General features: G+C 47.7%; 3 protein-coding genes across 5 annotated transcripts in view; 1 reads left to right on the forward strand and 2 right to left on the reverse strand.

Moving 5' to 3' along the window:
• The window catches only part of LOC107324630 (zinc finger CCCH domain-containing protein 11A), a 108,283-nt gene that overhangs the window by 47,084 nt on the left and 33,595 nt on the right, over positions 1-27,604 (forward strand). The window lies entirely within an intron of this gene.
• The window catches only part of LOC146754762 (protein MANBAL-like), a 100,118-nt gene that overhangs the window by 3,119 nt on the left and 69,395 nt on the right, over positions 1-27,604 (reverse strand). The gene's annotated exons all lie outside the window — the stretch shown is intronic.
• LOC146754763 (uncharacterized) lies at positions 449-6,920 on the reverse strand. 2 transcript variants are annotated; one of them, XM_085526750.1, is made up of 5 exons: positions 6,752-6,920; positions 3,577-3,659; positions 3,261-3,387; positions 2,552-2,662; positions 449-2,443 (listed from the first exon to the last, which is right to left on the reverse strand). In XM_085526750.1, the coding sequence occupies exons 2-5, from the start codon at positions 3,598-3,600 to the stop codon at positions 1,395-1,397; spliced, it is 1,311 nt and encodes a 436-aa protein (XP_085382876.1). In that variant the 5' UTR covers positions 3,601-3,659; positions 6,752-6,920; the 3' UTR covers positions 449-1,394. The 2 variants fall into 2 exon arrangements, with proteins under 2 accessions (XP_085382876.1, XP_085382875.1); XM_085526749.1 differs by having other exon boundaries at positions 449-2,446.

Here is a 27,604-nt window from a genome sequence, read left to right on the forward strand (position 1 = left end):
AAGACCTGCTGGAGAGGAGCTCTGCTGAGAGGGACCTGGGCGTCCTGGTGGACGACAGATTGACCATGAGCCAGCAGTGTGCCCTTGTAGCCAAGAAGGCCAATGGCATCCTGGGGTGCATTAAAAAGAGCGTGTCCAGCAGGTCAAAGGAGGTGATCCTCCCCCTCTACTCTGCCCTATTAATGCCTCATCTGGAATATTGTGTCCAGTTCTGGGCTCCCCAGTACAAAAAAGACAGGGATCTCTTGGAGAGAGTCCAGCGGAGGGCCACGAAGATGGTGAAGGGCCTGGAGCATCTCCCCTATTAAGAAAGGAAATGCCTTGTCCAGAAGCAAGCAGTGGGCTGGAGAGGGCACCAAAACGAAACCCTGCTTGCACCTTTCCCTCTCCTCATTCCACATGCTGACATTTATTTTAAGAGCAAAAACAAGACTACAGTGAAGAAAGCTCCAGAACAACTCAGCTACTTTATTCACCCCCTTCTCTTTCCACTACAGAAGATTCTCAGAAAACCTCCAAGAGCCACCTTACTGCTCTGCTGACCCTTCTCTGGGATGCATCAGTGCGCTCAGAAATGACTGAGAGCAACACATGCACACAGACACACAGCAGATCCCTACACAACCACTTCTCCACTAGGAAACAGCATCAAAAAGCAGCTGGTGGGAAGAGTAGAAGTGGAAAGCGGGCATGGTGAGAGAAGTGCTTTGGGCAGCAAGGAAAGGCCATCTGAAGCTCCTGGGTTAAGTCCCTTCTGCAGAGGGTGTCGGTGATGCCGTCTCCTTTGCAAATTCTTCCTGCATGGGGAGAAGCATTGGTCTCCCTCATCCCTGGGCTCTCCAGCATTTTGAGGGTCTCTCCTGCTGGGGGTTTTCCCATGAGAAATGAGGCACCAGCCTTGAGAGAAACTCTTCCTGCAGGAGATGCACTCCTAGTAGCTACCTGTCCTGTGGACTGCAATGTTTAATGAGGACTGAGCTTTGCATGAAGTTCTTCTGGGAGTGTGAGGAGCTCTCTGCTAGGCACAAAGCCCTTCTCACACTCAAGGCTTCCTGCCATTTCAGCTCACTGGTGCAGACATTCTGGTAACACAGCAGATGGGATTCTCTGAGGGAGAGAAAAGACAAGTTCCCAGGCATCTCCCTGCATGCAGGCCTGGCCAAAATGTTCTAAAATGTCCGACAGAAGCTATGGTCTCTCTCCTGTGTGCATATGCTGGTGCAGCTTCAATTCAGAACTCCCTTTGAAGCTCTTACCACACTCAGGACACTGACAGGGTCTCTTTTTCCTGTGGATGCTCTGATGCAGCGTCAGCTCAGAACGCCTTTTAAAGCTCTTCCCACACTCAGGACACTTATAGGGTCGCTCTCCTGTGTGCATGCACTGGTGCATCTTCAATTCAGAACGCCTTTTGAAGCGTTCTCAGGACATTTATAGGGTTTCTCTCCTGTATGGATGCTCTGGTGGCGCTTCAAATGTGAACTGCTTATGAAGCTCTTCCCACACTCAGAGCACTTGCAGGGTCTCTCTCCTGTATGGATGCGCTGGTGGTGCTTCAAATTAGAACTGCTACTGAAACTCTTCCCACACTCAGAGCACTTATATGGTCTCTCTCCTGTGTGGACACGCTGGTGCACCTTCAGTTTAGAGCTGCTTTTGAAGTTCTTCCCACACTCAGAGCACTTGCAGGGTCTCTCTCCTGTGTGGATGCGCTGGTGGAGCTTCAAATTAGAACTGCTTATGAAGCTCTTCTCACACTCAGCGCACTTATATGGTCTCTCTCCTGTGTGGACACGCTGGTGCACCTTCAGTTCAGAGCTGCTTTTGAAGTTCTTCCCACACTCAGAGCACTTGCAGGGTCTCTCTCCTGTGTGAATACGATGGTGGATGGTGAGGCTGGAACTGTTTTTGAAGCTCTTCCCACACTCAAGGCACTTGTACAGTCTCTCTCTTCTGTGGATACACTGGTGGGAAGTGAGGCTCCCACTGTCCGTAAAAGTCTTTCCACACTCAGAGCACTTGCAGGGTCTCTCTCCTGTGTACATGCACTGCTGGCCAGTGGGGTGGAGTCTCCATTTCATGCTCTCTGCAGAATCACAGATCTCATAATGCCTCTTTGCTGAGTGCGTGCACTGGTGGCTAGTGATGCTGGAATCCAGTTTAAAGCTTTTCTCACACTCAGTGCATGGATTCTGCTTTTTCATCTGGCACACATCCTTGCTCCTGGTTTCCTTAGGCTGCTTTGGACCTATGTTGGAGTCCACTGGGTTCCTCAGTGTCATTCCCAGACGCTTTCCCAGGGGCTTCTTGATGTGCTCACCCTGACCTTGCTGCAGGACTTCCTGGACATCCCTTCTGACTTCTTCCACAGAGATGTGATTCCGCTGCATTTCCGCTACACAATTTCTCTGCGGAACCTCCTTTGTATTTTTGATCCCATCAGCTGCTGGATGACAGAGGAAATGCAGCAATACCACACGGTGCCCAAAATAAAACACAGGCAGAGAAGGCTCTTACAGCCCCAACATTCCCCTTCCCTCCACCACCTCACCTGGGCTGAGGTCTCCTGGCATGGCCTCAGGGCTACGCACATCTGGGATCCAGGGGTCTTCCCCTCCTTCAAGCAGGGAGATCACCATGGGCTTGGGGGCTGGAAGTGGAGCTTCAGGGAGAGAAACAGGGAACAAGAGAGCATTTCCCTCATGCTGGCACAGTGCCTGTTCAACAGTTCCACTCTGTGCCCCTCCCCAAGGAGAAACCACCATTTAGGTCTAAATGACACTGTGCCTACAGCTTCCCTTGGAGCAAAGAATGTTTTGACATCTCTGAACATTGTGAAGGGATATTTTTTCTTTCAAATTAACTTTACAACAGCTTATTTGTTTTCTTACAGTCTACCAGTGGTCAAGGCATCAAAATGTTGATGGCAATTGCATGGAAAATCCTCAATTCCATAGCAGTAACCAGGGATTCATCTGTGAGCTGGAGCTGGTGGCACCAAGCAACACACAACACAAGGGCTGGTTTTCTCCCTCCTGGCTGATGCCTGCTTGCCAGCACTGACTCTGTGGCTTTGATCAGAGTGCCGTGCATACTAATCCCTTCTGAAACTCATGCTTTTCAGTATCTCCTTTCTTGCTGGCACTGTGGTGTGAGTCAATATGTAGCTGCATGGTGTTTATTCAAGGCCCGGCTTGCAGAGGCTCATTCTGCACAGCCAAAGGTGCCCTAATGAGGAGGAAAGGCAGACAAGCTCTCACCCAGCGAGGCCACACACTGGTATGTCTCCAACATCACGTCCCGGTAGAGCTCTCGTTGCACAGGGTCCAGCAGCGCCCACTCCTCCCTGCTGAAATACACGGCCACCTCCTCAAAGCTCACGGGCTCCTGCAAGCAAAGAGGCTCCTTGCTGGGAACAGCCAAGGCCCAGGCAAGCAGCTCGCACAGGACAGAACCTCACACCCCAGCTGCTTTTCTGTCCCCAGCACACACACACTGGCTGAGGGCACCTCCCTCTACCCCTGCATTCACATCCCTGGCCCCTTGGCCTCTCCTGCCTGCTTCCCCAACCCCTACCTCAACTGGATGTGCTGCGGCCATTTGCTGCTCTCCTGCAGGCTGGGATGATCACGGCTGGAAGGCAGAAGTTGAACTGGAGCCTGCAGAGAGAAGAGAAATGGCAGGGGAGCTGTGAGGGAATGCAGTAGTCCCAGTCCCAGCTCAGTCCTTCTGCAGGGCACTGCCCAGCCTTGCAGAGGAAGACAATGAGCTGCAGCACAGGAAACAATCTGGCTCAAAGAGATGAACCGTCACAAAGCTGTCTCAGACTGGGAGGCTGAAACAACTGGTAGCTGACACTTAGTTCAACAGCTGAGACTGAGAGGGGACTTAAGACAAAGCACGGCAAGGAGGCAGTCATCTTACCCCAAAAGAGGGAGCAGCCCAAGTGCCCCTCCAGCTCTGCTGCACAGCAGCGGGCTGCACCACAGGACCTGCCCTCGAGCAGGGCTGTTTCTGCAGCTCACACCTGCACAGAGATCCCTTGCAGCTTGACATCAAGACTCCTTCTCAATACAGATCTTCTGTAAGACACCCGTGGTTACTTTGGAGCTTTCATGTATTCTCTAAGGTTCTGTCTTAGAGGGACTGTGCACGTATGATTCCTTCCACACAAAGCCTTGACCAAGCTTGGGACTAGGAGAGGATCCAGCCACATCCTAGCTCCTTACCTCTGTGGTCTGAAGACATGAGAAAAAAAAGGGGAACTACTCTGAGCCTCGTGACTCAATGGGAGGGCCTCCTGTAGGTGTGTGCGTAACCCTACCCTCCATGCAGTAAATAACCAAGTGTATCCAGCCACCTCCGATCCTGCTGTGTCACTGTTAAATCACTACAGCATATCCCTATTATATCAACAAATATAGTCCTGCTTCTCCCTTAGGAGTGTATGCTGTGTTTGGACCCACTTGTGACCAATGGGCAAAGTCTGCAGGATGGCAAGAAGGGAAACAAACCGATGACAAGAGACATGAAGCGCATCCCAGATTCTTCTGTGAATGTTCTCGTGGCAACTGCTGTAGTTGAGCGGAAAGCAGAGGTCACTGGGGCAGTAATAGGATGCAAAATGGGAAAGGTGTTATCAGCATCGTGTCGGGTTTGGAAGTGACATATGAAGCAAAGGAGAACTGCACCGGTCCTCCCAGAATCAAAAGCGACTGATATTCCACAATATTTCTGCTGCACTATGTGGTGCAAGTTGTGCAGGTAATGCTTATTCACACAATAAACGAAGACCTCCCCGAGTCGCCTACAATCCTTTAGGCCACACATCCTCCACCTGTAGGGTTTGGCTCCAAACAGATGCAAAACTGCACCCATAGCACTAATTAAAGGCACTGCCTCTACACAGTTAAGGCAAACAGAGGCAGCAGAATGACGGCTTATTGCCTGCCCTAGCTGCAGTTAAGGAAACTGAAGAGTGATACACGAGGAATGGGAAAGGGGAGTTTTATTTGAGGCCTGAGTGGTGAAGGAAGTTGAGGACATACAACAAGGACAGCCTGTGCCAACTGGGGGATCTTTTGATTGACTGCAAGCACACCTAAAGGGGACGGCTACCCAGGAAAGAGATGCAGAAATACTGTTAGAAAATGGTATGGCCATCCAACCATCCAGCAGGAGGTGCAGAAAAGCACCTGGTTCATGGAAGAACACCGTGAATGCAGCCCCCAACACTCAAACACAGCAAGCCTGCTGGAGCACCACCTCCACAGATCCGTGAGGGAACACCTGGTGGCAAATGGATTAAATCCTCTGGCAGATGTCCGTACATCCTCTCAGGAGTGGAAGTAGCCCTGGGCTTGCTGAAATCAAGCAAGCCCTCAGAAAAGGGTTGGGAAAAGTACTCTGTAAAGGTGACTGATGTAGTTCTCAAAACCACCTACTGCTGATGTTACCTAAAAGTGGTGATGGCTCACATTCCTCGGGTAAGGAAGTGCAAAACGGCGAGGAGTCAACTGGATGGTTCACACTTCTCAAATAAATAGGATGGCTTACTTAAACACAACAATAAATCAACAAAACATCCAACCACATGGAGATTATTTTTCCATCTCCTGAGAAGAGAGAGTATCTGACAGCACTGCAGCCAAACCAGCCTGTGACGGTCACAGCCACCACCAGCCGATGCTGTGCTGGGAATTTTAACTGAACCGTGAAGGCAACTTATCGAATAGTAGCAGTGCTAAACGGAACAATTAAGGCAATAAACAACCACGTGGTTACAACAGCCTTGTTAAGCAGTTGTTAGAGCACTCCAGGACACCTGCATGATATCAATAAATTCATTCCTCCCTCCCTCTTCAGCCGAGCACGCAGACTGCGCTCACTGCCAGGGGACGCTCTCAGCAGCGCGTGCCCTTTGCAGAAGGCACCTGGGCTGTGCTTTACTGACCTGCTGCTGCTCGGCCGTGTTCTCAACGCGTGCTCCAGTCAGCCCACAGGCTGCCAGCTTCTCATCGTCTGTTCCAGAGCCCAGTGCCGGAGCTGCTGCAGATGCTGAACGTGCTCAGGGCCCGCAGCTGTGTGCTCAAGGCATCTGCAGCTGCCGGGACAGCCTGAACAAAAGCCTTGCCAGGGGTTTGCACAACCCCAGCTGAGCCATCAGGCAAGCGCTCAGCAAACAAAAGGTAACGCCATTTCAAGGGTCGCCAGAGGCACGTGTTGCCTGCAGGGTCCCCGAAGAGAAGCTGGGGGCTGCCGGGGAGGAGGAGCAGGGCGAGTGCAAATTTCCACTTGGAGGCTTCACATTAAGACACTCCAAAGGAGGCATCGGGGGGTTTAAAGCTTCCGTCAATCCACGAGTGCACAGCTGCAGAGCGAGGCCGTCTCGTGTCTCCCGTGGCCCAGAGGAAGAACTGCAGCCCCAGCTGCGCTGTGTTACAGAGATCCAACCGGGCAGCAGAGCACGCTGACCTCCTCTGCTCCCTTCCTCACTGTCCCAGCTCCCAGCCCGTTCCCGTGCCCCTCGGAGCCCAGCCCGGGCTGCATGAACTGCTGCCCTGGTTGCAGCCCGTCTGGGCCAGCAAACCTGCTGCGCTGAGCGGGAGCTGGAGCCGGGACCAGGGTCCCGCCTGGGGTACGGCAGTGCGGGTTCCGCCCCGTCCGGGGCCGCTCCCCGCTCCTCTCCCGGTGCTGCTGGCAGGGGGCAGGAAGCGTGCGCTCCTCTGCACGAGCCACGAAGGGCACCTACCTTGGGTGCGGAGCAGGCTGCTCCCAGCTCTGGTGCAGGTAGCCGGGCTCCTCGGAGTCGCGTAGAGCAGAGGACGCCGAGTGCCCTCAGCCCGGAGCTGGCTGCAGGACGGCCTTGGTGCACCTCCTGCCACCGCGGTGCTGCCCGGATGGCTTCCAGCCAGGCTCTCGCCTCTTCCGCACAGGCTCAGGAAGGCAGGAATTCCCGCAGCGAGCACGCCCCGAGCCGGCTGCCAGGCGCTCGGCAGTTTCACAGCTCGTTCTCATGGCACATCTGCACCCGGGGGAGGGGGGGAAGGGATGGGTGTTTGTGTTACGCTAATGAAGCATCGCTTTCTGCCGGCTCTCTTTGCTTCCTTCAGTGGGGACATTCGCACACCCCTGTGGTCAGGCATCTCTACCTTGCTGTCCTGGCGTTCTTTTCACTCCTCTCCCCCACGAGTATGTCCCAGCAAGAGGCAGTCTCCGGTACAGCAGCAGAGGACATTCTGTGTTGAACAGAACTCTTGCAATGGAACCGAGCTGTGGCTAGGAGCTTTACCCAGAAGCTGCTCTAAGAATACGACTTTCCCCAGATCCTTGTCTAAGGGTCCTAATAAGTCTTCTGTGCAGCGATACCTTGTGGTTCTGTGTGGGTTTGTGGTCCGTATGGCTGGCCATACCTACCCTTGAGTTGCACCGGGCAGTGTACTTGGGAGTGACCTCACTGGAAGGAAAGCAGTGTGCAAACTGCAATGGGAAAGTGCATTTAGGAAAGCAGGATATTGAGGTTCGTTTTCTGGTGGATATGGGTGCTTCTTACTACCCATAGATGGTTTTGTAACAGTAGTAGATGCTACTGCCCAACGGGAAAAGGTTTCCTTTTTTGGATTAATTAAACATAAGCTAAGAAAACAAGCAGGAATACAGAAATTCTTGTACCTGCCAGGTTACTCTGGCAAGAAATTGAATAAAACTGGAGCTAAGAGTGCAACGATATTGACTGATTAAAAACTGTAACTCTGGCTTTAACACAAACTGGGCAAAACAATGTTGTACCCCCAGGAGTTACAGCAGTCTCAAATATGATACACTTAGTGGTGTGGGCATCAGGGCCAAAAATGAAGCCCTAAATAGAAGTTAAAAGCAAGAGCTTGCCTAGTCAGGGTAAAGCGGTGCCCTTTGAGGGTATGGGACTGTAGGAGGATAAAAGAAATAATAGGTAACTTTTTGGAGTTTGGATTCCAATTTTGATAGCAAGTGCTGTAGTTTGGTACAAGACTTGAGGGCAAGTACTAGAATAGTTGAATGAATACACTCAGTGGTGGCAAATCCGTGCACTTTATTAACCAAGTTAAGGAACAAAAAGATGGAGTTTACCTTCTGGATTTGAAGGATGTCTCTTCTGCCTGGTTTGGCCAAAGGAAGCCTAAGGTTATTTGCCTTTGAAAAGGAAAGCCCTGATATGGGGAGAAGAGTCTCAGTTAACCTGGACAGTGTTACCCAGGGTTGTGAGAACAGCTGAATGATGGTCAACTCATGAGCCTGAGATCTGGGATCCTCCATTCTAGGGTGGAACTTTACTGCAGCACGTGGCTGCCACAGCAACAAAAGGACTGTGTACAATAGACTGAGAGTTTGCTGAGTTTCTTGGTTTACAGAAAGCACAAATAACTCAACAGCAAGTGACATATTTGGGAAATGAGATTACAGCTGGACTTTGAACCTTAAGGACTGCCAGGAAAAAAGTCATCTGCCAAACCCCTGAGCTGCAAATTGCCAAGGAAGTGAGTAAGGGATGGCCAGGGTGCCTGAGGGCGGTGGCTGCACTGGTACTTGTGGGAATACAAGTGTAGTTCTGAGTTGTCCCGTGTTCATCCCTGACTATCCGCGGCTGGGCCAAATGCCGAGACAGTGACAAGAGAGCACATGGCAAATGGCGTTTATTGGAATGTGAGGGTCCCTTATATAGGTATCCTGTTTCACCTATACCTTTTTTACATATGCATGACCAAGCAGGGGAGGGCCTATCACGTTACATCCCGAGGGTCCGATTTCGCCTAATACACTACATTTCCCCCTCCCTATGATAGAGTAGCTTAACCCGTGACAACCTGATCGCTTTTACTCTTCAGGCTTTTTTAGAGCCTCTTATACATTCATTCTGGCTCACGTCTCTCTTCGAAGATTCCTGTCACCATCCGTCTGATGCATTCTTGGAGGTACTGAATGATCCAAATATACTACCCAGCCAGTTCCCAAATGGATCATCCTGGATGCCAATCTTCTTGGTATGATCTTGCAACCAAGCTAACTGCTTATGCATTGATTCACTATGATCACTCAGGTTAAAACAACACATCCCTTTGACATCTTGACAACCATGCCCTTGGGCAAGAAGCAAGAAATCTATAGCTGCTCTGTTCTGGAGTACAGCATGTCTAATGCCGCTTACGTATACAAGCAGGTCTGAAAGAAGTTGAGAAGTAACATTAGCCTGTTTTGCAGTCCAACAAGCCAATCTTTCGATTTCTTTCAAAGCACGTGCAGCCGCTACCCCAGGGGCAAGGAACGAAGCAAAGATCCTTGCTGTGGGTCCCCACAATTTAACATCATTGCCACATTCAGAATCCAAGGCCAGAATTCCTCTCTTAGGTCAAGTGTGATTGAGTGCCTTATATACCTCCGTAATGTTGGGTGATAAAATAGTTAAACTTCCTAGATAACAGGGTTCCCCTATTGCATTTCTTGGAATCCCTTGCCAAGCGCGATCCCCACAGACAAGGAAAATTCCTGGGGGTAAGGCTTTAGCGGTATTATTTTTCCAGACGGAAATCACATATATATATAATCACATATATGCCTGAGCCTTTGGGAAAAGAGGCAACGACGCAGCCATTGTACCTGGAATAATTCCTGCAATATACCTCTCTAACCGATCCATCCGGTCTGCTAACATTGAAAGTCGTTGCTGGTGGAACCCAGGACCCATTCAATGGATTCAGTGGACTGTATGCCCTTGTTACATTAGGAGTGAAACCGCAATATTCCCCATCTCCGTTAAAGGTCCGGCTATTTCGGGGATATACAAGAGTAAATGGAGCAGATTGGTCAGTTTTGTGATCCCAATAAGGGCCTTCATGCCCCAGGAATTGCAGCATATCTAGAGGTTTCCTTTGTGTGCCAAAAAATAAGCATCTAGGGCTCAGCCACTGCAAACTATTGGTGTCCCAAGTGTCATTCTGCACTGCCTGAGAGCCAACCAACTCCACTTCCTCGGGGTCCCCTGGAAGAGTGACATTTAACCTACAGATAATACATGCCATCCTTTTTCCCAGATAATCCATGGTATCATTTCCTAACGCCCTTAAGGTAGATTTCAAGTTCATACAGTCACGGTAACAACGGTGATCCCGGTAATAAGGCGGGCCCTTCCCAAGATATCCCATAAACACCGAGTCATCCCATTCCGGAATCCCAATAAGGCACATTTGAAAGGGTGAGGCAGCTGATTGTAAATCACAGAATCACAGAATCACAGAATTACCCGGGTTGGAAGGGACCTCAAGGATCATGTAGTTCCAACCCCCCTGCCTAGCAGGGCCACCAAACATACACATTTACTAGATCAGGTTGCCCAGGGCCCTGTCCAACCTGGTCTTGAACACCTCCAAGGATGGGGCATCCACAACCTCACTGGGCAGCCTGTTCCAGGACCTAACCACCCTTCTAGTAAAGAACTTTCCCCTAACATCCAACCTAAATCTTCCCTCCTTCAACTTAAAACCATTTCCCCGTGTCCTGCTATTGTCAGCCCTTTCGAAGAGTTTATTCCCCTCCTGGGAGTAAGTTCCCTTCAGGTATTGAAAGGCTGCAATGAGGTCACCCCGCAACCTTCTCTTCTCCAGGCTGAACAAACCCAACTCCCTCAGCCTGTCCTCATAGGGGAGGTGCTCCAGCCCCCTGATCATCTTTGTGGCCCTCCTCTGGACCCTTTCCAAAATCTCCATATCTTTTTTGTACTGAGGGCTCCACACCTGGACACAGTACTCCAGATGGGGCCTCACAAGAGCAGAGTAGAGAGGGACAATCACCTCCCTATCCCTGCTGACCACCCCTCTCCTGATGGAGCCCAGGATCCCGTTTGCTTTCCGGGCTGCCAGAGCGCACTGCTGGCTCATGTTAAGTTTCTCATCTATCAGGACCCCTAGGTCTTTTTCAGCCGAGCTGCTCTCAAGGACAACTCCTCCCAGCCTGTACAGGTGCCTGGGGTTCTTCCGGCCCAAGTGCAAAACCTTGCACTTTGCCGTGTTGAACCTCATCAGGTTCACCCGAGCCCAGCTTTCCAGCCTGTCAAGGTCCCTCTGAATGGCATCTGTTCCCTCCACCGTATCGACTGCACCACTCAGCTTGGTGTCATCAGCAAACTTGCTGAGGGTGCACTCCATTCCCTCATCGATGTCATTAATAAAGATGTTAAAGAGCACCGGTCCCAAGACAGACCCTTGAGGGACGCCGCTTGTTACCGGCCTCCACCTGGACATAGAGCCATTGACCACCACCCTCTGTCTGCGGCCTTTCAACCAATTGCTTATCCATCTAGTTGTCCACCCATCAAATCCACCTCCCTCCAATTTGGAGATGAGGATGTGATGGGGGACCATGTCAAAGGCCTTGCTCAGGTCCAGGTAAATGACATCGGTCGCCTTCCCTTCATCCACCAACGCCGTCACTCCATCATAGAAGGCCACAAGATTAGTTAAGCATGACCTTCCCCTGGTGAAGCCATGCTGGCTGTCTCGGATCACATGCTTGTTTTTTATGTGATCAAGCATGTTGTCCAGGAGGATCTGTTCCATAATCTTCCCAGGCACAGAGGTGAGACTCACCGGCCTGTAGTTACCCGGGTCGTCCCTGCTCCCCTTCTTGTAAATGGGAGTGACGTGACCCTTCCTCCAATCATCCGGGACCTCACCTGACAGCCACGACTTCTCAAATATGATGGAGAGCGGCTCAGCAACCACCTCAGCCAGCTCCTTCAGGACCCTGGGATGCACGCCATCTGGCCCCATAGACTTATACTCATTCAGTCTAAGGAGGCACTCTCGGACTTGCTCTACCCTTACAGTGGGGAGGGATTTACCTCCTTGGTCCCCACATGGAGGTATGGGGGTGCAAGACTTAGGGACGTGAAAAAGACTAGAATCCTGGCCACCAGTGAAGACCGAGGTGAAGAACTCATTCAGCACCTCAGCTTTCTCTTCATCTGTTGAAGCCATTTCTCCTTTTAAATTTACCAGAGTAGGCACGTCCATTTTGGCCTGTCTCTTCTGGCCAATGTACCTGTAGAAGGTTTTCTTGTTGTTTTTCACATCCCTCGCCAAGTTCAGTTCTGCCTGCGCCTTGGCTTTCCTGATCCCACATCTGCAAGTTCGGACGGCATCCCTGTATTCTTCCCGGGTGACACAGCCTTGTTTCCAGAGCTTGTACACCCCTTTCTTCACCCTCAGTTCTCTTAGCAGGTCCTTGCTGAGCCATGCCGGTTTTCTACCTCTCCTGCCCACTTTCTTAATCAGGGGAATGGAGACCTCTTGTGCTGCCAGGAGGGCATCCTTGAACAGTAGCCAGCTCTCCTCAACGTCCTTATCTTTGAGGGCAGCGCGCCAGGGGATCTTGGCCAGCATTCCATTGAGTAGCTTGAAGTCTGCTCTTCTAAAGTTGAGCATCCTGGTCCTGCTCTTTGCCAGGCCCACATCGCTTGAGATCACAAACTCAACCAGGGCATGATCGCTGGAGCCCAGGCAGCCTCCAACCTTGACGCCTTTGATGATCTCCTCAGCGTTGGTGAGCAGCAGGTCCAGCAGCGCTTGACCTCCGGTCGGTCTGTCCAATACCTGAACCAGAAAGCTATCATCAATGGATTCCAAGAGCCTTCTGGAGCTCTTGCAGCTCGCCGTGTGGTTTTCCCAACAGATGTCAGGGTGGTTGAAGTCCCCCACCAGGACAAGAGCCCGTGAGCCAGACGCCTCACGCATCTGGAGCAAGAAAGCCTCATCAGCAGCCTCCCCTTGATCAGGTGGCCTGTAGTATACCCCTAATACCAGCTGACCTTTATTAGTCCCATCTCTAATCCTAACCCACAGGCTCTCAACCTGTTCTTGACTGTTTCTCATGGGGAGCTCCTCACAGTTTATCCAATCTCTGACATAAAGGGCGACTCCCCCACCCTTCCTACCTCGCCTATCTCTCCTAAAGAGCCTATAGCCATCGATGGTAGTATCCCAATTGTGGGAGTCATCCCACCATGTTTCTGTGATAGCAACAATGTCATAATTTTCAGAGTGCATCACAGTTTCCAGTTCCTCCTGCTTGTTACTCAGGCTCCGTGCATTAGTATAAAGGCACTTCAGCCGGGCTGTCCGTCTCACCACCTTCATAAGCGAACCAGGATCCACTAGAACAGCGGCATCCCCAGCATCCCCCTGCCCTACTCCCTCCTTTTGCACTCTGCAATCTTTGCCCACAGAGTTTGGTACAATCCCTCGAATGTACCGTTCAACCCCAGTAGCCCTTATTTTGCCCCCTTCCCCCTTCGTTCCTAGTTTAAAGACCTATCAATGAGTCCCGCTAATTCTTCAGCTAATACCCTCTTACCCCTCAGGGACAGGCTGCTTGCATCAGCAGCCATCATTCCAGGTGCAGTGTAGATTGCCCCATGGTCAAAATAGCCGAAATTCTTGTGTTTGCACCAGCTCTTAAGCCATCTGTTTAAGAGATGGGTTTTTTGGATCCTCCCTGTATCTTTTCCTGACACCACGGGCATAGAAGAAAAGATCACCTGCACCCCAGCTCCTTCAAGTATTCGCCCCATTCCCCTGAAGTCTTTCTTGATGGACCTCAGGCTTTGCTTGCCAACTTCCTCACTGCCAGCCTGAATTATTAAAAGTGGGTAGTAGTCTGAAGGATGAATCAATCTAGAAATTTTCTTTGAAATGTCCCTGACCCGTGCCCCAGGAAGGCAGCACACTTCTCTGCGGGTAGGGTCAGGCCGGCATATAGGGCCTTCTGTTCCTTGCAGAAGGGAGTCACCCACAACAATCACCCTTCTGTCCTTACGTGTAGAAGCAGTCTTGAGGCTTCGGGGTGACCGCTTCACCTGTGGCAACCTCATGGGTGCACCTGTTTCCATACTCTCACTAGTCCCCCCCTCAAGTTCCAGGGCCTCAAACCGGTTTCGCAGAGGCACCTGGGGAGCCGGGGATGGTCGTGATGGAGGATGCCCCTTCCGTCGAGCAGGTACCCGCTTCCACTCCTCCTCCCTTCTCAAGTTACTGCTGGGGGGAAGAGAGGACAGGGGGCCAGCTGCAGTGTTGCCAGCTGGCTGGTTACCCTTTACCACCTGTTTGTGAGGTGGCAGGGGCTGACATGCTCCATTAGAAGCCTCGACTGTGTGCTGAGAACTTGAGGCTGAGAGGGACTGACACCACCAGTCAATCTCCCTCTCACACTCTTTTATAGTCCTCAGCCTCTCCACTTCCTCCTTCAGGTCAACTACGAGGCCGAGCAAGTAGTTCACCTGGTCGCAGTGAACACAATCACTGCCTCCCTCACCCAGCCCTGCAAGGGCCAGGCTCTGGCACTCAGTACAGCCAGAGACCTGCACACCAGCATCTTGGGTTGGGGGCTCAGTCTGAGTTTCCTCAGACATTTTGGAAGCAGCCTTCCTATAAGGCATGTGCAGGACGTCAGTCTGGGTCTCTGCAGTCTTCTTGGTTGCTGCCTCCCGTTTCTGTGAGATCGGGACCCTTGTCTTGGCCTCCTCAGTGTTTCTGGTAGCAGCCTTTCGCCGGGGAGCACCCATGTTGGAGCAGAATACTTACCAGAGCTGAAACAGGAAGTCAAGAGGTGCACGAGCCCCGCCTCTTCCTGACCGTTTCTGGTGGGCAGCGACTAGTCGCTGCCCTCCTTGTGCCCGTTTAAATCTCCCTCCGTAGGCAGGGAACACCCACACGCTGCGTCAGCGGCTGCGTCAGCTGCTCCTTGAGAGCTGCCGGGCTTCTCCTCTACCCGGGGGTTCCCTGCTTGAAGGAACCGCCCGAGATCCCCCTTGACCACGCGGTCAGCCGCTGCTGATCGGTCCGGGACGGCTCCGAGTCAGGCGACTTCGGCGATCAGAAAGGATTCTGCCGAGCAATGTGCCCGTTTAAATCTCCCTCCGTAGGCAGGGAACGCCCACACGCTGCGTCAGCGGCTGCGTCAGCTGCTCCTTGAGAGCTGCCGGGCTTCTCCTCTACCCGGGGGTTCCCTGCTTGAAGGAACCGCCCGAGATCCCCCTTGACCACGCGGTCAGCCGCTGCTGATCGGTCCGGGACGGCTCCGAGTCAGGCGACTTCGGCGATCAGAAAGGATTCTGCCGAGCAATGTGCCCGTTTAAATCTCCCTCCGTAGGCAGGGAACGCCCACACGCTGCGTCAGCGGCTGCGTCAGCTGCTCCTTGAGAGCTGCCGGGCTTCTCCTCTACCCGGGGGTTCCCTGCTTGAAGGAACCGCCCGAGATCCCCCTTGACCACGCGGTCAGCCGCTGCTGATCGGTCCGGGACGGCTCCGAGTCAGGCGACTTCGGCGATCAGAAAGGATTCTGCCGAGCAATGTGCCCGTTTAAATCTCCCTCCGTAGGCAGGGAACGCCCACACGCTGCGTCAGCGGCTGCGTCAGCTGCTCCTTGAGAGCTGCCGGGCTTCTCCTCTACCCGGGGGTTCCCTGCTTGAAGGAACCGCCCGAGATCCCCCTTGACCACGCGGTCAGCCGCTGCTGATCGGTCCGGGACGGCTCCGAGTCAGGCGACTTCGGCGATCAGAAAGGATTCTGCCGAGCAATGTGCCCGTTTAAATCTCCCTCCGTAGGCAGGGAACGCCCACACGCTGCGTCAGCGGCTGCGTCAGCTGCTCCTTGAGAGCTGCCGGGCTTCTCCTCTACCCGGGGGTTCCCTGCTTGAAGGAACCGCCCGAGATCCCCCTTGACCACGCGGTCAGCCGCTGCTGATCGGTCCGGGACGGCTCCGAGTCAGGCGACTTCGGCGATCAGAAAGGATTCAAAAGGCAAAAATGCATATTCCCCGTCTGATTAGCCCATGTAACCCAAAGGTTTCCTGGCTGTTTAAGCAGGTGAATGCCCCCCACTGGTGACCACAATAAACACATGAGGTATATAAATGTCAACACAGTAATTCTCGTAGGCAGCAAAGATTCTTTGTCAGGGGATTCACGTCCCTTCTTCTTCTTTGGTATCAACAGGAGCGTCTTCCTGTGCTTCTTTTGTTCTGGGTTCTCCAATCTCTTCGGGCATCCAATTGGCAAATCCTATGAAGAAACACTCAACTCTTGTTACTTCCTTAGCCTTCTTGTTTTGTTTAGCCAATTCTGGTTTAACTCGACGCGAGGATACCCACTGAATATCCCCAGTCTCATTGCTCTTTACTGCTGCAAACCTCCTGCCCCACACTAATACAGTCCATCCTGATTCCCAGGACCCACTGTCATCTTTAACTTTTACTGGTGGGCCCTCCTGAAGGACCCTTGGTTGCCAGTGTTTCTGGGTAGGGGTTCTCATGCTTTCTCCTCGCTCAAAATGATTCAGAGCATATAATGCATGAGCTAAAATTTCACCCTGTTGTACTACTGGGATTCTGCCTGAGTACCCTTCCCCCTCCCCAAGCATACGAATCTTCTCTTTGAGGAGGCGGTTGGCTCTCTCCAAAATTGCTTGTCCCTGGGAATTCCCAACAATGCCTGTTGAGTGAGATATTCCCCAATGCTCCTTGAGCAGATCTCGAGATGAAGCATGAGCCATTGTCTGTCTTGATGTGTCGCAGCACACCAAGGACCATGATGGCAGTGGCCCAGTGTCGCTGAGCTGCAGGGGACTTAAATGTTAACATAATCATCATCACTCAGTCAAAACCTTGACTGATAATACACTAAACATAAGGTTACATGTAACATCATAATTTTTTGAGTTGACACATACACAGTCATTCAAGCATTCATTTTAGACAACTCTATAAATGAAAATTTATAAGTTAATGTATTATTACTTATCGATAACTATGAGGTGGCAAACCACCAAAAGGAGAGAGAAGGAACACAATAGTGGTGAATGTGATAGGCAGTGCCTGCAGGGCGTCCCCTGCTTCAAAGTGCACTTTGCCTTTCTCACCCATCACAGATTCTCTCCTGTTTTAATTCTTGCTTAGAGATTGCAAGGTTTTTTCACATGTGCTCCATACATGCATGGCCAGTGCATGATACAGAGCCCAGGTGGAACACCTGCTCTTAAAAGACAACAAACCACTATATTAGATCTCTCTACAATACAAACTACTCAGAAAAGTTATTTGGAGCTATAGTTACTTATTCCTATTGTTTGTTACTTGCTTTACCCTTAGCTCCTTCTTTATTTAATTTAATTGGTAAGCTTTTCTTGTTGACCTACTACTATAGTTGCAAAATCATCTATGGGTAGTAATTCTTGATGCAGTATAGAGTGAGATGCACCTGTAACTGCCAAAGAACGAATATCTTTGCACTGCTGTGTGCACGTTGCATTCAGCCCACTGGGGGCAAAATTCATCCTGGGATCTTCAGGACCTGCTCTAGTACAGCTGCCACCATTCCATCCAACTCCATCACCACAATTCCCCCTCTATACAATTTCCAAGCCCCATCAACAAATTTGTCCAAGAACCCTACCCTAGTTCCCTCAATGTGTATATTATTGGGAGAAAATGAAGACATTCTTGCTCGGACTAGCAAGAGGTGCAATCAGTTCTGCGGACAAAGAGGGAGAAAACCGAAAGATTGTAACAATTACTGCCAGACAAACACTTTGTCTGTAATACTGGTCCTAGCAGGGGCAGTGATTAACACTAAACTAGGGGCACGAGCACTCAGAATGTTTTGCTTTTGCCCCCATTCGGAAGTAACGATTTGTTTACTATCACAAGTGGCGGAGGGTGGGGGGGGGGTAGGCAGTGAGAAGGGGCAGCGCGGGGGTTTGTGTTCTCTTGCTGGCACTTAAACTTCTCTGGCTAGAGCGGATCACTTTCAACATTTTAACTCACTGTTCTTCTGTAACTTTTTTGCTGTTTTTTTGTTTTTCACAATTCCACTACTCGTACCCTCAATTACACTTCCATGTAACATTAATAATTCCACTTCCATATAGCATTCATACTTCACATACCATAAACATCTAACAATCACAAAGACAGTGACAATAACCAATACAGTTTATCCTAAGCATTCTTCCTCTCCTCCAAGTTATCAGCAGGAATGGGCCTTCCCATTAACCTGATTCCAAATTCTTTAATATTATCATATTTTTTCCATGACTTTTCACTCTTTCCTTGTTAACTAAAATGAAGTTAGGGCTACTGGTTGTTGTCCATCATCACATCTTTGATTTAAAGGTTCAATACATATGTCATTTTAGCAAGCCTTCCTGCTGGAAGTGCCATCTCTATTCCTTCTTTTTTACTTAAGTAGTATAGTTTTAAGGATGATTATTGTCCACTGATACCACTGGGCTGGAGCTGACACTGAAAAACATTAGTGCAAAGGTCTTTATGATAGATCTCTTTTGTGACCACAACTAACAGATATTAGATAGGTCCCTTGGCTCATTTCATTTGGAAACACTATGGAGGAGTTACATGCAAATCATAACCAGTTTGACAAAAAAGAGGTGAAAGAAAGGAATGATTATCACTGTGAAGGAAGTACCAGAAATCCAGGATGACCTGAAAAAAGGTCTGCAAACACTTCTAGGTTTTTCAAAAGCAATAAACTTCTTGGAGAAGCACAAACGTCAAAAAATTACTTTCTCACTTCCCCAAGAGGTGCATACACAAAACTTTCCAAATTCCAAGATACGTTACAAGTTACTTAAACCACCAATCTTCAAGCCGTAACCAAATTATGTAGTTTTAACACATCCAAGGACTGATATCAATCACAGTCCACAACCACAACAAACAAAAGCATAGATGAAAAAAAAACTTCTCAAAGTTGTTAACAGCAGTTTAACCGACTCCAACTCTGGCTAAAGTAGCTCGCTCGTCAGCAGGTTTTGTTTCTGCTTCAGAGACTCCACTCGAGCCCGGGGCCCCCTGACCGGGCCCCCAATTAACGATAAAAAGGAATGCCTCCCTTATCTTTGACCAATCCGTGACTTGGTCGCTCTTGTTCTCCCTTCCCCTTCCCCCCAGGTAGAGGTGGACCAGTAGCCCACCCTCTTGGGGAAGGGTTATGATGACTAGGAACGCCTCCGCCTCCGCCCCCGCTGATGTGGATTGGCTTCCATCTTGGTTACGCCTATCCACCCCGCCCCCCGGGGCGGAGCCACACCCACAACCCATCCCATCTCGAGGAAGGGACCCATCCTCCCGCCCCTGCTCACTCCCCTTCCCCACCCCCAAGGATGGGCGAAGGAGTGCAGAAGATACCGGTTGCTTTGGATACCGATATGGGGCCTCCGAGGAAGGCTTCTGCTGGTCAAGAGATAAGGATGTGGAATGTGTGGAATGCTGCTGGACAGGGCCATCTGCTTGTTGTTCAGCCGGAGTGATGGGTGCGGTCGGGATGGCTCGCACCACCTTGTCTTTGTCTTTCAAATCCTCACATCTGTAAGAGAAAAAGCCTCCCGACCCAATTCCTGAAGCAGCCCCAACCTGAGCATCTATCTTCCCTTCTTTCCAAGCCGCTTTCATTGCTTGTAGGGCGGCAGTTGTGAGCGCAGCCACTTCCCCTGTGACTAACTCCGCTGCTTGGACCTCTGGGGAGCCCACCATCTTATCCTCCCCCCTGGAAAGAGCAGAACTCCCCCCCCAGGGCTCTAACCCCAGGAGCGATCTTGCTCGATCGTTAGCGAGTTTCTCATCGCGGGCCGCCTTGAGGGCCCCCAAAACCAAACCCCAGGTCTTAAACTCTGAGGCTTTCTGCGTGGCAAGAATGTGCTGTGCCAACACAGAAGTAATCCCGTCCCAATTAGCAGGGTCGTAAATATCTGAGGGAGCCGCCAGCGGCCCCTCCTTCTCTAGCAAAGAAAGAAGAGCAAACAGCTCCTTCCTAGAAGGGGCCTGTTTGTGAGAGAGAGATTTACAGGAAGAGAAGAGTACCTTAACCACGGCTTCCATAGCGCCACTGACCCGCAGTCGGTATCCGGCGTAAGTGTCCCAACAATGGAGGGGTACGGCCGCTCCCCCACCAACCGGGCTTCTGTCTACTCCGCGACGAAAAGAAGAAAGTGTGTCGCTCGCAGCAGGAACCAGCCGCATAGAAGCAGCCGCAGCCAGGGCACGTCGGGGTCACCAGTTGTAGTTCTGAGTTGTCCTGTGTTCATCCCTGACTATCCGCGGCTGGGCCAAATGCCGGGACAGTGACAAGAGAGCACATGGCAAATGGCGTTTATTGGAATGTGAGGGTCCCTTATATAGGTATCCTGTTTCACCTATACCTTTTTTACATTTGCATGACCAAGCAGGGGAGGGCTTATCACGTTACATCCCGAGGGTCCGATTTCGCCTAATACACTACATACAAGAAAAGCTGTTCAGAGCAGCAGCTGTGGAGCAAGATAAACAGCATGAGAACCAAGGACACCTCTGCAAGGAGAAGGGTCTCACAGCTCTGATTGGATACGTGCCTGCATGGACAGTTGAAAAGGGTTCTGTAGAATGCTTTGTTGACATGTAAAGGTGGTTGGGAAAGTTGTAAGGGCGGACGGGAAAGTTAGAAAATAACAACTTGTGAAGGTATATAAGGGATGTGAGAACTTGTAATAAACGATTTGGATCGTTCACATCTGAGTCCGTGCCTCAAACGCTGCAAACGTGGTGGTGATAGGTTGATGGTTGGACTTGGTCTTAGAGGTATTTCCAACCGTAATGATTTTTTTATTCTATGAGGGTTAAGGACTCCAGGACAGTATCAGTGAATACTTCATTCATGGCTTGAAAGCTGAAGCTTGAAGCTGCTGAGGTTGAATGAGGAAGAGTATGTCCTTTGATGTGGTTGAAAACTGATCTTGAACAGACTTTCTCAACAGGATACTCTTTGGTTGGGACAAATACAGAGGAGTGTATTTGTGATTTTTCTTGCGCAGGGTCAGTGATCACTGTCTGCACAACAGTTTTAGGAAACAAGAAAAGAGAAAAAAAAAACAACTGCACAGGACCTAAGTAAAATGAATTCTTAATGACTGACTGTGCTAGTGAAACATATTGAGTAGCTTGAAGCTTAAGACAAAGGAGTTAATTGCTTTGTTGTATGTGACTATATGAAGGGTTGCTGTGAAGAAGAATAGTAAACTTGTTATACGGCAAACAGGCTATGAACTAGTGGTTGTATCAGTTAGGAAGATTCGTGTTAGTTACTGCCTTTGAGTAGTAAAGCTTGTAGAGCTTGGGAAGAATAGGTTGGAAAAGCTACAGAATTTTCATCAGTAACAGCTTAGACATATATTGGGGTTAGTCTAGTTATGGATTTTATTGCTGTAAGACATGAGGGACGGGCAAAATGACTTGTTCCTAGTCCCTCCCAGTGCTGTTATTCTGTGCTGCTTGTGTGTTTTCAGAAATCTATGTATTACTTACTATTGTGCCTTTGTTCTTTAGTTGTCATTAGTTGTGGCAGGGGTGACAGCCCTTTCTTCACTCTGTTTCCCTACTGTAGAATTAGGAAATTTACAAAGTAGAAAAACGTGAATAGTCAGGAATATTTTGGAAAGTGTTTCCACTGTTAAACACTTCAGAATTTCTCAGAAATCCTGCATCCCAGCTGTAAAGAAAAGGCTTGTGCATAATTTCAAAGGGTTGAGAATACTTAATCCTGAAATTGTTTATTGTTTTTTTACTCTGTTTTGGCCTTGTACTTTGTCTCCAGTAGTATGTAGTTGGCACTCAGAAGTAATTTGATTCAGCTTGTCCTTCTGCACTGTTTGCTTTCTGTTCCGTTGTGCTGCTTTGCCTGTGGAGTCCTCTAGTCTGAGATCTGTTGTCTCACCTTGCCTGAATTCTGCCTCAACTGAATAGACATAGATTCAAAACCTGTGTTGCATTATTTTCTGGTTTCAGAAGTGTCCAGTCTTTTACTAGAAAGACTTTCCTGGTTTTGAGTAACTTGCAAAACTGAGAGTATTCCTGCCTGCTTCCCAAGAGTCTCTGTTTTTCAGACAAGGTTATGTTAACAAATCCATGTAACCCCAATAGAAATTCTGGACTCTTTGCTGTGTGTCTACTTGCATCTTCTGCTTTCTGCCCTTGTCTTTGTGATGTCTTCGTTTTGCACATCCTCTTTATTTGTCTTACTTGAGTAAATGAATCCATCTGTCACAATCTTCTCACCTGGATGTCTGAAAGTTCTCTTCCCGGCAGGGGATTTATTTCACTGTTTACCTCTTAACTTTTGTCCTTCCATTTCCTTCTCTGTTACTTTGGTTTTATTTGCTGCAACGCTTCCTCCTCTTTATTTTCAGGAGTACTTCTAATCTCTTAACATGAATTGTGTGTTCCTGTACTTCAGGTTCTCTTCAAAGATTTTTTCCATATCTCTTCTTTGATTTTGATTAATGTTAACTGTTGAGATTTTTCTGGATGTATTCCCAAGACTCAGTCTGAGGTTTAAAATCCATCCAGTAGTACTACTGAATTCAAGTCTGCAATTCAGAATTGCATCGTTTGTAGAGCAGGGCCTTTTTAGAATTGAATTCAGTGGGATGTGAACAGAAGACTCAAGACAGCAGGGTCTGTTTTAGTTGGATAAGTCTTTTGGTTAACTCTTCTCATTCCTGTAGATATGGATTTATCTTGTTTCATCTACATGCAAAACTTTGTAGTGTAATCAGTTACATAAAAATACATTCTCTTCTCTTCCTGTGTTTCTAGTTCTGTCTTAGTAATTTTCTTGAAATGTGTTAGCACAGTCCTGCTTCATGTAGTTCCTGTCCTTGTTTTTCTGTTCCTCCTGCTTTCCCTAATCCTGTTCTGATAACCTCAGAAGTACTCTCTGTTCTTCTTAATTTCTTCATGCCTAAATAGAATTGTCTCCTCAACACCAAATCTGAAATGTTTTTGTGTTATCTTAGCAGCCCAAAAGTAAATACCAGGTTAGTTTTTATGAGAATTTCCTTTTCGGTGTCAGAATCTGAGCTTGGTTTACCAGAAGAGCTCAGGAAAACTAATGTTTATTAAAAATCAGTGTATTCTGTAACTCCACCACGTTCGGCATAGTGCAGTTTAGGTTCAATGGAATACAGTATTCTCCTGAAGCTTTGAGATGTTTGTCTTTTTGATTAATGGAAATGGTGGAAAGCATTGTACTTGAATTGCAGGTGTTGTGCTTCTTCCAAGGATTATGAAAATCAGCTGTATTTTCTGGTGCCTTGGGAAAAATACAGCAGGAATTGAAAAGTCCTGCCAGGTTTCATGCTTTTGTTTTGCATGTGGTAGTATTGAGCTATTAAGAAAGACTTCAAATGTTGTGCGGTACAGCTCGTATTTCCTATCTGCTTAAAGGGAGAAGCAAAGTCTTTGATACTGCTACAGCTGTTGGATGTGAAGCTTTAATTAAAAAGTTCTTTGCTTTGTTTGGTAGCAATAGCTAAATATCCTGTTGAAGGAAATGTAACTTTTTTCAATCAGGGGTGATTAAATTCTTATGATCACGTTAGCAGATGTTTTGGGACAGATCTTAAACGAAAGTTTTAACAGTCATATCTGTTTCCATTGCTTACATGTCCATTACCAGTAGTTGTGGGTCTGTTTAACATGTTTTTCTTTGCTCCGTGTAATTATTATTTTTTCAACAAAATAACAGTACTTTGTGCTTTTACTGTGCATTCTGCTATTATCTTATTGTAAAACATGGGACCCCATTGTGATGCATCTATGAGGGCTGCTCTGAAAGTAATGCCTCCTATTTTATTATGTCAGCCCATGACATCAGAGGCAGATGTTAGTGGGATGGCAGTAGAGGTTGAACCTCCCCGCCAGTATTCCATTACATTTTATTACTGTGCAATGAAAGCTTTGCTTCTATCATAAGCATGTATCCTTCTCAGTGTCTAGCTTCAGCAGTAGAGGTTTTCACAGAGCTCTGAGAGCAGAGCTACACTTTAAAACTGGTGAGTCTGCCCCATGGGTTGGAAGTGATAAGCTTGGCTTTTGTTTGTAACTTTGAGACAGCTGCTCAAGAGTGGGGTTATTCTCATGTGTGCATTAACAGATAGCTTATTACCTGCTGGTGAAGATTAGTTAAGCATCCATAAATGTTGACGGTTTTTGTCATCACCAGGCATAATGTTAGGATTTAAATGCATTCCCAAAGTGGAAAATGCTCATGAAGATTTCTGTTTGATTGTTTTCAGAGTTGTGGGTTATACTGCTTTCTTTTAATGGGCTTGCTATGACAAATATAAGGCCTGTTCTTTTCAGCCTTTAGTTTACTGGCTATTAACAACAGAATATTTACAGTGAAAAAGATCTAAGGGGATAAACACATTATATTTTAGCACCTCAACATTTGCAAAAAATAAATGGACAAAACCACCTCCCTTCCCACTACAGCACTTATCTGGCAGAACTGGTTGGATTGCTTCTGTTCTCTTAGCTCTTGGGGCTGTTGTTTTGCCACTCATAGAACTGCTTCCCATGAGTCTATATGTTGTGTTTGCACTGGAGGGGTTGAGAAGCAGCTGAAACTGTCAGCTTCATTCTTGTCCTGCATCCCACTGAATGTGAGCTGTGTATGAACTCAATAAGCAAATACAATTTTTGGTATTGCATTAAGTTTATTCCTGTGCTGTGCTCTGGTGGTATGTAACTGTTCAGGCTTTGACATTATTAATGGAAGCATGCCTGACTTCAGCATGTGCAAGGCTTAATCATGAGCATCTAACCCATCTTTTAACAATGAGGCAGAGTTCAAGTAGATTTGCAGGTGATCAGTTGTGCCAGACAAAACTGAATTCCTTCTTTGATAGAACAACCAATTCCTTTTTTCCTCCAGACAAAGAGAAGAGATGTAGACCCGTATGTCATACTTCACTTGTGCTCTTGAGGCTGTGCCAGACAGTAAACAGCTAATTCATGTAAAAGAGATGATCGTTGCGAGAGTTGGTGTTTGCTGAAGGAAACAACTGCTTGTGGTTCTTTTTTTTATTTAGGGCAACCACCTCAAAAGCCATAAGCAACAACAAAATTTCCTGCAGGAGTGATTGGAACGAGAAATGTTGGCAATAAGGGGATTTTCCAAGGGCTCAAATTGAGGGCTCATCTTGCACTGTTTGCAGTAATGACCTTGGCACCAAAAACTCTTTGGGATTTTCTTATGAGAATTTGTGGTGTGTTGTCAGTAGGTGACAACTGAGGAAATGCATGTGCAGCAGAACACATGCGTTTGGGACATGGTACAGATACAGAAAAACCAGTGAGACTGGGCATGTCAAGGCCAATAACAACCCTCCTGGGAGACAGTAGAAATCCTTACTGTTGCAGCATGAATAACTGGAGAGAAGTGAACATGAGAGTGGAAGATGTATAGGGAAAGATATTCTGTGGAGAATAAGCTGCAATTAAGGCATTGTACAATGTTCTTCCAGCTGGAATATTACCTGCAGTTCTGGCTACTATATTCAAGAAACATTGATTGAAGCTGCTTGGAATTCAATGAAGAGAATATTATGGGAATAAAGAGCCTGTTATGGAAGGACAGTAGAGAAGTTTTTCAGTCTGTGGATAAGATCTAATGTCTGGATAAAATAAATGTAAATGAGTGGAAAAGCTCTTGCCTCTTAAGGTGGGATCCTGGAAGAGCCTCTGTGGTCATTTGTCCAGTGTGTTTTCTCCCAACACTTTCTGTACAGGGAGTGATATTGTTTAAACCTACCTTTATAAATGAATCAGTTGGGTATCTTACATGAGTTATTGCCTTTGTTTATAAACAGTATATGACAGTATTGATTTATGTAATTGAAAATGAAAAATCATCGTTATGAAGATTTTGTTTGGGACCTGAGCAAGGTCAGTTGAGCTCCCAACACGCTGTGGAAGAAAACTTGTTTATATTCTGGTGAATTATTTTTTTAATCTCTAATGTCGTTCTGGGAACACTGTTACATCCCTAAAAGGCAGCAGCATATTTAAATTATCCCAGTAATGAATAATAATATACAGTAAGGAATAATAATAGTTTCATTATAAGTGTTAAAATTTTCACTGATAGTTTAAAAAAAGGAAATGCTATTTATCAGATGTCAAAAACAGGATAATTTACCAAATGCAGAAATTTAGGATTTAGTGAAATTAATTCAGGTGTAAGAATATTGGTGGCCTGTATTTGACTCCTGCATAGTTTGCAAGGTTCTTGCACATAAAACCTAGTTTTGTGGTATTTTTGCTTCTAATTCTACCCTCTTGTTAGCAATTTGTGGGTCAGGCTGGGTCACATCACACTTCATTTCAGTTTTCAGTTCCTTCTTACTTCATCTACTTTTATTTCTCCATCATACAGGTAGTTAGGGCAGTCGATATATGAATCATTGTGGAGATGACTGTTCCTGTAACATTTGAAAGAAAAAATTGTTTTTTGATCAAGCGTTCCCAGTAAAAGATAAATAATTCCATGTGAACCAAAAAACTCTGAGTAACTAGTGAAATAAGTTGACCTTTTTCTTTCCAGTTTTGCAGGTAGGAAGACAAACCTGATGAGCTGAATGAGTTTTCTGTTTAGCTGCTGTGTCTGAAATAAAACTAGTTCATAGACTGCATGCAATTTCAGTTATTCATTGGTGGGGTATTTCTTGTTTTGCTTGTAGTTGCCTTGTGGTCACCGGTGTAAAGAGATTTGCCATTCAGGTGATTGTCCTCTGAACTGCAGCCAGAAGGTTAAACTCAAGTGTCCTTGTAAGCCACTGAAAAAGGTAAGTTTTGGAGTTGCAGTTCTGAGAGTGACACATTTTCTTTGTATGTTCCTAGGCTTGTGTACATGGATTGTCTCTGGTCAAGACTGGAATAGAATCAGTTACTTGAGCGGAGCAGCAACAGCAGCTGAAAGTCTGGGTGGAACAATCAAAATATTCACTAAGGAACATAAAATTCATTGTAGAAAATGTTAGCTCCCAGATTTGCAATACCTTTATCTTCAAGCACACTTCAATTTTTGTAGTTCCATTAGGAAAATAATCAGATGATCTGGAGTGATTTAAGAAGTCAAAGCACATTTTCCTCATTAGGAACTGAGAAGTTTATAATTACATAGATTGGAACAGTCACAGATGTTTTGAATTCCTAATTGATGGTTGTCTGAGGCCCTTAAAGCAAACAGAGGCATCAGCATCCTTAGCTTTCAGCAGAGATAAAGGACAAAGCTTATAGCTATCAAGTATGATGAGGGGAAAACCAGAGGCTGCTGTGACCTCTTGACAAGTGTTAACTTAATGAAAAATTCACTATCTGGCTTGAACAAAGCATGCTTAAATTATTTTCAAGACCCGGTTAACTTCTGAGCTTTCCACACAGATGCAGTTTCCCCAGAGTTCTTAGCTTCTCCAAGAAATGTCTTCAGAAATCTCAGATCTTGCAGGGCGCATGTTCAAGAGAAAGGATGGTAATGCCCAGAGTACGTGCTTCAAATTGAGCAGTCTCTGCTTATAAATAACGAGCTTTGATTTATTTGTAAGTTGAAATGTTGACTTCTGCTGAGGATAAATTATTTTGTTGTGACTAAGTGCTCTTACTAATTTCAGTTTTTCTTACTCTACTGTGTTCAGTAAAATCAATAATATCATTGGTTGCGTGTATACTTCTGCTTCTTGTTCCTTAA

This window comes from Coturnix japonica, chromosome 38, assembly GCF_054131305.1.
Source record: "Coturnix japonica strain WE chromosome 38, WE-NBRP24, whole genome shotgun sequence".
Taxonomy (NCBI): Eukaryota; Metazoa; Chordata; class Aves; order Galliformes; family Phasianidae; genus Coturnix; species Coturnix japonica.